General features: G+C 40.4%; 1 protein-coding gene across 1 annotated transcript; it reads left to right on the top strand.

Annotated features, from left to right (window-relative positions):
* ccdc22 (coiled-coil domain containing 22) lies at nt 1-11827 on the top strand. Its single transcript, XM_062426991.1, has 16 exons — nt 1-377; nt 668-845; nt 1500-1632; nt 1915-2021; nt 2346-2430; nt 5821-5981; nt 6274-6489; nt 6578-6748; nt 7813-7932; nt 8019-8135; nt 8223-8324; nt 8866-8973; nt 9426-9521; nt 9794-9853; nt 9941-10015; nt 11090-11827. The coding sequence occupies exons 1-16, from the start codon at nt 328-330 to the stop codon at nt 11201-11203; spliced, it is 1893 nt and encodes a 630-aa protein (XP_062282975.1). The 5' UTR covers nt 1-327; the 3' UTR covers nt 11204-11827.
* Nucleotides 11828-13322: the final 1495 nt, after the last annotated feature.

The raw sequence follows: 13322 nt of genomic DNA, 5'->3' as shown, positions 1-13322 counted from the left end.
ACTTCAGTTTGTAGCTAATGTAACACACTCCTTCATAACAGCTACATCTTACTAGCAGCAGGACGCTTCAGCTGCACCGGTAAACGCTATGGACTCTGTCAGCCAGTGAGGAGTGGCAGCCCTGCTAATCAACTAGTAGCTAGTTCCCAGCTAACAGAAGATGGAAGCTGCTTCTCTCGCCTGCCATCAGCTGTGGGTAACCCTATGATACATCCATGGGGTAACACACACTAAGGTGGGCTAACCTGAAGTCAATTCAACAGCCGCTAGCATCAGATGTCCTGCTATTATCCTGTTAGCTAATATCTCTGCAGAGAAACATCAGCGATGGAGGAAGTTGACAAAATTTTGATTCACACCCTCAAACAAGTCGGCACGTAAGTATTATCTCTCTCTCTCTCTCTGTGTGTGTGTGTGTGTGTGTGTGTGTGTGTGTGTGTATTTTCTAGTTAACAGTCAACAGTAACTTGTTGAAATGACATGTTAGCTGGCGGTGGCTAACTTGAAGTTTGATGTTAGCAACATTCATTTAGCTCGAACCTAACCAGCTACACAGCGTCTTTATGACAGCAGTGAGCTCGTCATATGACCAGAGTTCATGTGGTTTGTGAGTGTAACAAGCTGTGTTGCAGTCCTGTTAATATGTGTGTGTTTGTGTCACTCGCAGAGAGGTGAGTGAGGAGGTTAACAGTGTCAAACAGTTCACCAGTGAGCTGATAGTGGAGGCCGTGGTCAGATGTATCCGGGTAATCGATCCGGGCCTGGGCAGCGCGCTGCCAACCTCTCTCCCTCCCGGCATGTCTGCCCGCTTCAGAGTGGGCATGAGCCTGGCACAGGCCTGTCAGGTGAGACCCCAGACTCCAACTGCATCACTGTCATGTACTGAGATTGAAGTCATGTACTCCCTGATGTGCCAGTGCTCTGAATCAGCTGTGTCATGTGACTAGATGGTAAATGGTGAATGGATTGTACTTATAGCACTTTTCTGGTATTTTTGACCACTCAAAGTGCTTTTACACTACATGATGTCTCATTCACCCATTCACACACATTCATACACTGATGACAGGAGCTACCACACAGCGTGCCAACCTGCTCATCAGGAGGGAAACTAACCATTCACACGCATTCATACACTGTTGGAGCAGCCATCAGGAGCAATTTGAGGTTAAGTATCTTGCCCGAGGACACTTCGACATGTGGACTGGAGGAGGCGGGAATCGACCGCTCTACCTCCTGAGCCACTGTCGACTAGATGACACAGAATAACATAATACCTCACATCTAGGACTGAAATCTGTAATACATTTTTTTTGTGAAGTTATCCACTTCAACCACAAATCATGATCTTTCTCACTGATCAGGATTTTATTCAGAGATTTGTGTGTAACGTTCAAACTGCAAAACTCAGTCCTAGATGGAGCACTGGCTCAATTCAAGCACTGCCACATTATTAATCCACAGCGGTATTCTTAACATGTCAAACTGTTGCTTTGCAGGACATTGGTTATAAAGGCGAGATAGGCTACCAGACCTTTCTGTACAGCAATGAGCCAGAGATCCGCTCCCTGCTCATGTTCCTGGTGGAGAGGCTGCCCAGAGAGAGTGCTGAGACCTCAGACCAGCCAACAGGTACTGAGAATAGTCTGTAGGTCACTCATCAAACAGCTTGTCATGCTTTCCTCATGTGTATTTGTTACTTGTGTCATAACAGAAGTTGCTACAACCCTGGTTTGTGGCTATCATGTAATCATCATTTTACATGTCAGAGAAAGAACACACTGCGCTGATATGACCACGACAGGAACGGACTCTAATGAGGAAACACTACACTTTCTTCAGATAACGTTAGCATTCTGTTATAACGTCCATCATTTTTGATTAGTCATCCAAAGCTGTCCTCTCTTCCTGTAGGTAAATCGGTGGTCCTCCAGAGAGCCATCGCTGCTGCCATTAAAGCCCAGCTGGCCGTGCCCTGGCTGCCTCCAAACTGCAGACTGCCACTGCACGGTGAAACACAAGTAAACTCTTTAAAGTTGAACTTTGGTGTTGTTAGGAAAAAAAAAACTTTGATAAATGTGGTTGTGTCAAGCTGATCAGCTGATGAAAGGACATGAATTGAGGTCTGAATGATTGTGACCTTCATCTCAGTCTTATAGATGCATGATATTAGCATGTTTGTAGTGATATGAATTCCTTAGAGCAAATCAACTGACACCAGACCCTATTACCAAAGAACAACTTCTGCAAAAAGGATTGGAAGAAGTCACATGTAAAAATATTTTATGAAACTTGATTTCTGACATTGTCATCACCCCTCCCCCCCTCCTTTTTTTTTTTTTTAGAGTCCAGGAGGACTGCAAAGCTTCCACGTCCAGCCCCTCAGTTTACCACACTGCACTAAAGGTCCAACGAAGAAAGAGCTCATCGGTAAGCCTTCTACTGCATACACACATATTCACCACTGTCTCCCACTCTTCTGTTGCAATTTTCTTTGACCAACATTGTGATGCAAGTTGTGAGTAATGCTTCATAATTGATTGTCTGAAGTCACCTTAAAGCATTGTAGGTAGTTAGAGATAAAGCAATTGATCTGCAACTATTTTGATAGTCAGTTAATCATTTTAGTAATTCTTTAGCTAAAAGTGACTAAAATTTCCTGGTTGCAGCTTCTCAAATGTGTAGATTATCAGTCATGAAGATTAACTGAGTTTTGGATTGTGGACTGTTGGTTGGACAAAACAAAACATTTGAAGTTGTCACCATAAGCTTTTAGAAATGATATTAGTCAAAATAGATAAATTAATCTGCTGATTAATGGATAATGAAAATGATTGTTGGTTCCAGCCACATTAGTTATATTAGTTTCACTTAGTGGGGAATAATCTTTAAAGCTTTTAAAAGTCTAAATGCAGAACGTGCTCTTACATGTGATCTGAACATCTGTGCAGATGGTTAGAGGAGAAGTGACAAGCTGCCTGTTTGTTTTGTGTTTGTGTTTTTTTTTTTTTTACTTTATTACCATTCATTAATATTAATAGGCAATTAAACTGTACAGAACAAAACTAAATCACCTTGAGATTGGGCTTTGTTCCACACATATGTAAGGTACATACAGATGAAAATAATGCTGCATAGGGTCAGAATGACACCATAGGTCCATATATCATTCATTCAATCAATCAATCTTTATTTATATAGCGCCAAATCACAACAAAAGTCATCTCCTACATGAGCAGCAGTTGGCGAAAGTGGCAAGAAAAAAAAACTCCCTTTTAATGGGAAGAAACCTCAGACAGAACCAGGCTCAAAGTGGGAAACATCTGCCTCGACCGATATTGAGAATGAAAATCACAACCAATGTATAGAATAATAGGTGTCCAACCCTCTTATAAATAGGTATAGGGGAACTTTATTGATCCCCTAGGGGGAAATTCAAAACTGACATAACAGTATTTCCAAGTTAAAATAAAATAAAAATTAAATTAAATTAAACCATCTCAAAGCACTATATACAATTAATATACAAAACATTAGTGTGGGTGGGAGGTATTAGGAGCTGTGGTGTTGTACAGTCTGATGGCTGGTATGAAAGAGCCCCCCCAAGCACTTTGAAGCACGTGGCTGGATGAGTCTGTGGCTGAACGTGGTCCTGAGCTGCTTCAGCTCGGCATAGAGGGGATGAGAGGGATTGTCCATGATAGCTTCCAGCTTTCCTCTCATCCTCCTCTCTGTCACTGTCTCCACACTGTCCAGTTCCATCCTCACTACAGAGCCGGCTTTCCTCACCAGCTTATTTAGTTAATTTGCATCACAGCTATTGATGCCCTCTCCCCAGCACACTGCGGCAAAGAAGATGACACTGGCCACCACACACTGGTAGAAAATACATAGCAGCCTGCTGCACACATTAAAGTACCTGAGCTTCCTCAGAAAGAACAGCCTGCTCTCTCCTTTCCTGTAGAGGGCCTCAGTGTTGTCTGACCAGTCCAGCTTGTTGTTCAGTTGCACCCCGAGGAACTTGTAGGTGTCCACTATCTCCACCCCCCCCACCCCCCCACCCACCACCCCCCATTCATGAAGACGGGTGTCGGAGGGGACGGGGTTGTTAAGGCTGGGGTGAAGGGAAAAACTGAGGGGTGTTTGAAGGGGGGGGACCAAATCTGTTGAAAAACTGGTTTAACTCATCAGCACGATTCTTTGTCCCCTCCACAACTCCTCCGGCTCTTTCCGTGCCAGATTATTCCTCAACCCCTCCCACACCTCTCTTGGGTCGTTCAACAGCAGCTTCCCCTCAATCCTGTTTTTGCAACAGTCTTCACTGATCTGTGGTTTGTGTTAAGGAAGTAGCCAACCTTCTTGGTGGGGACAACACTCTCCTCACAGAACCTGATGTAGTCTGTGACACTGAGGGTCTCACTCAGTGTCACAGAACATATCACCATAGTTCAGATCTCCCAGTCTGTTATCCTGTAACAGTAGATGTGTCCCATTGTTGTATCCATTGCGCTTTTTCAGGGAGGGTTAGGCAATCATCAAATCATATATGCATTAGACAGCACTGATCAGTAGATCTAGGGTGATGTCAGTTCTTAAGATTTTCTCCATTTCTTCCTTTTAAATCTTTCCAAAATGTCTATTTTGTGGCAGTCCCAGAAAATATGAGTATGATCCCTGACCAAAGTTGCCTGTTTTTGAAGGATTTATGAAGGTAGAGAGCAAAGTGCTGAAAATGACATGGTTACATCTCATACAGTGTGTGTTACTCTGTTCAGGTGAAAGCATTGTGTTCATTTCTTTACAGGAGAGATACAGTAGAGACCAAAAGTCTGAGACCACTAGTCAAGATACTTCTATTTTGCTATGTTTAGAATGTAATACTTTTTTTAAAATTACAAATGAGAATATCAGCTTAAACAATTTGAGTGAAAAGTTGAATTTTGAAACTTACATGCTATTTAGAATATCTTTTTATTCTTTTAATTTATGTGGTACATCTTCCTTTTGCTTTAATGACAGCATGCACTGGAGGTGGTATGGACAAGTTTGTGCAGAATCTGCTGACTCATGTCAACCCAGCATGATTACAATGTTCCATAGAGACTCTTGTGATGTTTAGTTTACAACAATCCACATGAACTAACACCATGATGTCAGCTAGTCTTCCTGAGGTTCAACACCGGCATCACATGTTTTAGGATAGTTATACAGATTATACACTGAACATTCCGACAACACATAACTTAGAAATATCCATTATCAAATAATGAGACACATATAAGCAGGATGAGAAGTCTACTGTTCATTCTTACAGTTAATTGTATTAATTTGTCTCTTCTTGTTTTTTTTAAAAGGTATTATCATAGTAGATTTGAAGAGATTTGTCCTATGTGTGGATGTTAAGATATATTATAAACTGGTCTGTCAGATCAGATAGTAGTTATGTTTGCTTCTGATGAACTCTACTTGGAAGAGGGTCAAAAGAAAGCCATGAGAGATTTCTGTGCATTTGAAAAACATTTGTATGCAATAGATGTGAACAATAGAGAGCTAATCTGGTAGCTTTGTTTTGAGTGAGCTGGAATTTTTTTAATCTCTTTCTGATGATCAAATGACTTGACAACTCAAGGCTTGACAAAACTAAAGCTTGGTTGTGGTGCTTGATGTCACCTAACGTATCAAACTTTCAGATTTTTTCCCGGCTTATGTGAAAATATTAGAAGTTTTCAGTGTAGTCTCAGACATTTGGACCTCACTGTATGCTGAAGGAATTGGAATTAAATGTGTGTGTGTGTGTGTGTGTGCGTGCTGTGATTTCAGACTACCAGCGAGACATTCTTCCCCCCGTGACCGCCCAGCCCTCCAGTCATGCCTCTGTGGTGGCATCCATATTGGAGCAGCACACGGCCGAGCTGAGCGCAGCTCAGGAGTGGGACAGCGAGTGGAACAGTCAGGGACTCGTTTCTCGTCTCACGCCTCAGGTACACCAGCACACTCACTACATACACATTGTGCTTTCCGTTCTGAATATCTATATGGAAATATTTCTCTATATGACTGACAGCCAATTATGTGGCTGCCTGGCAACAGCAAGACATCAAACATTGATGGTGTCAATCCTCAAATTCAAGCCAGTATTCAAGTAGAAGTACAGCTGATCCTTTTAAGTCAATGAGTTGGCCTCTACTTGTTGGTGATTTACAGTCTGTAATGTCAGTAAACATGTATATTATAAAATATTCCATGTTAAATGATTGTGTCTGTGTTGAATAGGAGTACCGGTCCAGAAAACTGACCCGACTGCGTAAACGTGCCGAGGAGCAGCTGCGTTCTGCCGCACTGCCCTCAGCTGAAAGTGCCTTTGGTGGTCCTCGCTCCACCTCTGACCTGTCTGAGCTACTGCAGGCCTTCAGAGGCTCCGCCCCTGCCGACCAAGTCCTCACAAAGGGTTCCCACTTTACCCACACACAGAAGTTCACCTTCACACAGGTCAGCACCACTTCAGGAACAAATCACTGTGTCAACAGTTTACAGTTCAGTACAGTGTCCTCTAACTGTGTGTGTGTGTGTGTCTCAGGAGGCAGCAGCAGTAACCAGCCCCATCCCCACCGGGCGTCAGTCAGAGGGTGATGTCCAGCTCCGTCAGGAGGAGGAGCTGGCTTCACTGCAGCAGCAGTTCCAACAACTCTGCACTGATGTTGACCAGCTAACAGCAGATATGAAGCACATGGGTGTCACTAATACACAGGTAACACACATACACATACAATACCAGTCAAAAGTTTGGACACACCTTCTCATTGACTTGAATGAGATAGTGTCCAAACTTTTGATTGGTACTGTACATCTCAGCTGAATGAAGGAATGCTGTAGCATAGACATGGTTTAGGCTATATTGTAAACTGCATGGAAGCTGAAGGGATGTAAGCCTTTGTTATGAACCAGAACACACAGACATCACTGTAAGGATAGACTCACAAACAAGAGAATGTCTCTCTGGATTTTTAATACACTTGCAAGTGGACAATCAGTCTCATAGGGAGTCTATGGCTGAGAGCAAATTCTCTCAGTTTGGCTGTTTCTTATATAGTCTAGTATCACACATCAGTCACATGTCAAGACAATGAACAGATCAATCATTCCATTCAAAACACAGAGTAAAACTTCCCAGAGACAGAGGATGTCACCAGTTTTCTTGTCTTGACACAATTGCAACAGAAAGGAGTCTTATCTAGGAATCACATGAGAGATATCCCTAGTTACAACACTAACCTTTCACTTCATTTCAACTATTCTGCCTCAACAGTCACACACACATTGTACAACTCAGCAGAACTTTTACAAAGATGTGATCAGTTAAGGATAAACATCAGTATCACTCTGAATCATTTGGCAATATCAAAACATGTTTTTGACATTATTAAAGGCTCAGAATCTTTATATAATAATGATAATAATTACTTTATTTTTAAAGCACAAGATGCAGCTCATAAAGTGCTTCACATTAAAATGATGTGAAAGGAACAAAAAACAATGTTACAAAAAAACATTAATGTAATATAAGATGGAAAATAAAAATGGTAAATAGAAATATTAAAGTAGCTAAAACACTGATTAAATGGCATGCCTGGATGATTCATACTAACTCTGCAGCTGGTAAATAAAGGAAATTAAAAATGAGGAAAAACACCCAGAGGTTCAAAGAGTTAAGTGAAATGGAAAAAGCACTGTGGGTTATGTATTTGGAGTGATGTGGAGTAGATGTGGGAGCAAAATGAACAGTCCTTCTACATATGTGATGTGTTTGTGTAGGTGTTGGATGAGTTGAAGCAGAGAGAGCTGGGAAACACTGAAGAGGAGGAGAGGATGCAAGTGAAGAAGAAAACTATCGACCTGCTGCCAGACGCTGACAACAACCTGGTGAAGTTTCAGGTAGGAGAGACGAGCATGATCTGTCATTTATTTAATCCATCCATCCACCCAGACGTGGTGTTATACATCTGTGTTCCTCCCTGCAGGCTCAGGTGGAGGCCAGCGCCAAGCGGGTGCTGCACCTGGCATCTCAGTGGGAGAAACACCGCGCTCCACTCATTGAAGAGCACCGCACACTTAAAGAAATCTGCAGCAATCAGGATGTAAGTAGTACATCTGACACCACAGATCATCACTACATTTAATACAATAAAACAATTTGATTCTCATAATGTTCTTTTCTCTGGCAGCTGGAATCATCCAGAAAGCTGTCTGAAATCAAGTCTCTTCATGATAAAATCCGTGTGTCAACAGAGGAGGCCAAGAAGAAGGAAGAAATATACAAACAGCTGGTACGACTTCATTCATATTTCTTTTGAGAATGAAGACAGAACTCTAAGCATGATCTTTAGTAGCACATGTACTCAGGCAAGGATTGTTTTAAACTTGACATCTTGCTGTAAAATGACTTTTCAGATGTATGCTGATGATACTGTCATATATGTGACCGTGTAGAACTGTTTTGTCAGTTTCTACCCAGCTGCTTTAACACTATAACTACAAGCAGCAATGAATGGGGTTCAAGCAGATCTTTAATATGACCTTCAGAAGAATGTGAAGACATGCCACATGCATAATTTACCATATGTTTGGCCACCTGGGGATGTCAATCCTGGATCTTTGTGTCCAGAGAAGGCTTACTGACTGCACCACTTTCTTACAGTGTAAGGCAATGACATCATATGTGTCACACTGGAGTATTTTAAAGGCCCATCTAGGGACGGGCTTTGCTAACTAGCTTAGGCTTTTAGTTCATGCTATATAATCCCTCTATATAATTAAACATTAAATAAATGTTTACCTGACAGTTGTGTCTGTTCTCCACCCACGCAGGTAACAGAGTTAGAAAATCTTCCCCAGGATGCGTCTCGGTCAGCATACACACAGAGGATTCTAGAGATTGTCAGCAACATCAAGAAACAGAAGGAAGAAATTACAAAGGTAGGTTGAAAAGGTAGATTTAAAAAAAAAAACTAAAAAAAAAAACTACATAACTTTTACATTCAAACACCAGAGCTTGGAACTAATTTAATCTGACATTTCCAAAAAAGTACATCTAAAGGACAGCCAGCTTGAATAGATCCAGCTCTAGAGTAGACACAGCAGGACTTGTGACAGATCTCATGATATGTTGTCAAAGCTTTCATTTCTATACACCCTATTCATTTATTACACTGATACATTATTATATCAATTAGCTTTATTTTATTATAATGTGTTTTGTGTGTTTGACAAATACAAACTGTGTAATTCAAGAAGACTTGAAGTCTGGAAACTGACACTGAGTGCGCGTGGACTCAGTACTATAGCTGTAGTTCCAGGAGTATGATGCTAAATCAGTAGAGCACTCCTTCATCCATCCCTCATCAACACTGTGCTGGCTTTCCTTACAGATTCTGTCTGACACTAAGGAGCTACAGAAAGAGATCAACAACTTGACGGGGAAACTGGACAGAACCTTCGCTGTGACTGATGAGTTGGTCTTTAAGGTCTTTAAAAGGAGTTTTTTTTAAAAATTGGCTTTATTGGAATTTAATCAAAAAGTCATATATCATTTTGGTATGCTAGATTAACTTTAATTTCAGGGGGTTTGCATAACCAACAACAAAGCACATTAATTTAATTATTCCTTCAGCTGTATAAACAAATATCAGGTTAACTGTGTAGAAGAAAGGAAAAGTTTATGAACAGACGTCAGTAGAAGCTGGATATTTATATCACAACTGATATACTGTTGTGTGTTTTTCATCATCATTCTCAGGATGCCAAAAAAGATGAGTCCGTCCGCAAGTCCTACAAGTACCTGGCCGCCCTGCATGAAGTACGTTCAAACATGGTCTTTGTAAATATCTGTTGTTTTCATCTGAATGTGTTCTGTTGTAACTTGCCACCCTACATTCCTCTGTAGAACTGCAATCACCTGATCCAAACCATCGAGGACACTGGCACAATCCTGAGAGAAATTCGTGATCTGGAGGAACAGGTAAGATTTGTTGTTTCATTGATTCAGACACATCAGACATGTAGAAGAAGCTCTCCAACTTATAGGAAATGCTCATGTACCCAAATTGATATGAGATGATCAGCATCAGTTTAATTCCACTGTGTTTGGTACAGGGATATTGTCAGGGTTGGAAGCAGATTGACACTGCTAGCTGAATGCTATTGACCCAGTTAAGGTCAAGATATCAACACAACCCTGGGTTTATATTAACCGGTTCAAATAGGCTGATTGGATTCAGTGTTAATGGATTTTAATAGATAACCCAAACTATAAAACAGGGTTATTTTGACCCAGTTTTACACACAAGCTCAGGTTTTACCTCAGAACTCACATGTATTATTAGTTGTATATAACATAGTGTATATGACATTCAAATAACACAAATATCATTAATAATCAGTAGAAAAAGAGTTTCAGTTCACAACCACATCATATTTTACTTTTGGAAGATATCCCAGCAGTGTTGTGAAAAGAATGAACAAAACACTAAGGTCAGCTAGCAGGCTAGTTAGCAAATTAGCACATTATACAACATGCCTGGAAATGTCACTTTGTACCCGTTACATGCTAGCTTCAAAATACCTGTTAGCTTGATTTGTAGCAGTAGCAGCCTGTTTACTTTGTCTCTGTTCTATACAGTGTAACACCAGTAAAAATATTAATAATACACTTAAAAAAAAAAAAAAAACATGTTCACACCATTTTCACTGCAGAGGGGTGATTTAATGTGATTTAAGTTGCACTTAAAAAGGAAGAAAATCAGACAGGTGCAATGTAACAAAACATGATTTACTCTGTCCAAGAAATGTCTCTTCTATTAAACTCAATATAAAGAATGTCATGTTAAACATGGCACACTGGTGTATTTTTCATTATTCTGACCACCAGTGGAAGCTTGAAATGGAATGCATTGCTTCTGAGCAGCACTCTAGTCATGGACTGAACAGAACTTAACTTAAAAGTCTATTCATTTCTAAAATACAGCAGCTTGTTCAAAGGTTTACCACTGTACAGTTAAGAACATTGTAACTTTTTCATTTAAATTGTCCACAGATTGAGACAGAACATGGTAACAAAACTGTGGCTAACCTGGAGAGGATTCTGGATGACTACAAGGCAATTCGACAGGAGAACTCTGCACTTGCTGCCAAGGTGCGAGAAGGCTGAAGGAAACAGCGGTGGACTCTGCGCTGCCTGCTCAGACTGAAGCTGGAGTACAAGCCTCGAGCTGCCTGAACGGGACTCAAACAGCATTCCAGTTTTCAGACTGAAGCAACTGCTGTTGATTAACACCACCCTCTGTTGCCATTGGATACCTGCTTTTCTTCAGAAAGGCTAGCTGATTGTTGTACCATGGAAACTAACATAGCATTTTAATGCAATATGGATGGAGATGGTATTTAGATTTTTTTTTTTTTTTCTAATTTCAAAGTGATTTCTATGGCTGGACATGCTCGATGAGGGTCCATGCACTGCTGTGATCATTCTGCAGCCGATCGAAACATAACACTGGACAGCAGCTGATGCTGTCAGAGCCTCTCTGTTCATGTGTACTCATTCATATCGATGTATGAAATGTTTTCATAAGATATCTGGATTAAAATCTAATCTGTGACTTGGAATTTTTAATACAGAAAATATTTCCAAAATGTTCAGACTTTCACTTATTTCATTGTCATGGTTCTATTCAAACTAAGTATGTTGAGTGAATGGCATTTGAATGTAGTCCATTAATAATGTTGTCCAGCCCCATCAGCAAAGTATTGTATATATGGTACCAGCTTAAATAAAGATGCCTTACAAACTTGAAGAGCTGCTCTTATTGTAACCAAAAGAGGCTGATCATGAAGTGTGGACCCACTGTCCAAATCTGAGTCATTTAACACCCTGACATCTTCGCTCACTTACACCTTTAATGTGCTGCAGAGTTCTTCAATGTGCTTCCTACTCATGTAGTGCTGAGGTTCAGCAGGGTTGCTTGCTGTTTTGGGGCGAGACACCTGTATTCAGGCTTTGTCTCTTGAACCTCATGCCAAAGACACAACACTCCTCCTTGATGAAAATGTTTTAACTGCAGTTTTTAAATTTTTTACATCCCCTCCATGATACAGAGAATGTGTCAGTGGTCAACTCATCAGTGGAGAAAGTGTACAGGAGCTAAGGGTGTCTTGTGATGAAAATGTTTATTGAAGCTTGGCCAAGGAAAATCAAAGTATTATCAAAACACAGAGTGACTCCCGCTTTCCCCAAAACACCACAGACAGCCGCCCAGCATCTCGAAGAGAGATTTAAGATTAAGTGCTGTTTCTATGATGACCTCAAGGCCCATGCCTGACACTGTATCCCAATATGTGGCATGTAAAACAGAAAATTCCTCAACACTCGAGGCATATTTTAAGACATTTGAAAATCCTCTGCTTTGAATAATGTGTGTAATATGGTTTTTCCACAAAAAATACCATATTTAAATTCTTGTCATTCTCTTCCCTAATTGAAAAATCCAGAATCTCTATGAATGTGCACATATTTTTTCATTTCATTAAGATGCCTTCTATATACTAAAAAGAGGTTAATTAGTGGACTTAGGTTCAGGAAGGAATTAAATAAATGAAATAAAAATCTATTTGTCCATATCTGTCGTAAACCCATCCTGTCCTGTTTGTCACTGATTTCTTGAGGACAGACTGAAAATGTGTAAGCTTTGTAAAAGTAGACTTTATGGCAGAGCTGTTGTATTAAATATATTAGTTTGCACAGGTGTGGATAAAGAAGTGCTGGGTGAATGTATTTGTGGTTTTTACCAGTGTGGTCCATGTGGTGCTTTCAGGTGTTGGTGACTATACTATGTTCCTGCAATACCAGAGGCTGCGGATTCAGGGCCGCATTTCTAGGACTCTAGTTTTAAAGGTTTATTCCACCCAAATATTACTTTGACTAACTACTTATAGTTTTAAAGGTTTATTGCACCCAAATATTACTTTGACTAACTACTTATAGTTTTAAAGGTTTATCCCACCCAAATATTACTTTGACTAACTACTTATAGTTTTAAAGGTTTATCCCACCCAAATATTACTGTGTCTAACTACTTATAGTTTGAAAGGTTCATTCCACCCAAATACTACATTTGTCTAACTGCTTATAGTTTTTAGTTTGGTGAGCATACAGTCTATGGTCTATGGTGAGCACATGATAAAGTGACGACCAGTAGATGGCGGTAACGCAGTTTTAAACCTTTGTCAAATCAAAGCCGAGGAAGACTGAAAAATAGAGGAACTCGGTAGTG

This window comes from Scomber scombrus, chromosome 10, assembly GCF_963691925.1.
Source record: "Scomber scombrus chromosome 10, fScoSco1.1, whole genome shotgun sequence".
Lineage (NCBI taxonomy): Eukaryota > Metazoa > Chordata > Actinopteri > Scombriformes > Scombridae > Scomber > Scomber scombrus.
The sequence above is the reverse complement of the archived record's forward strand: the minus strand, read 5'-3'. Positions and strand labels throughout refer to the sequence as shown.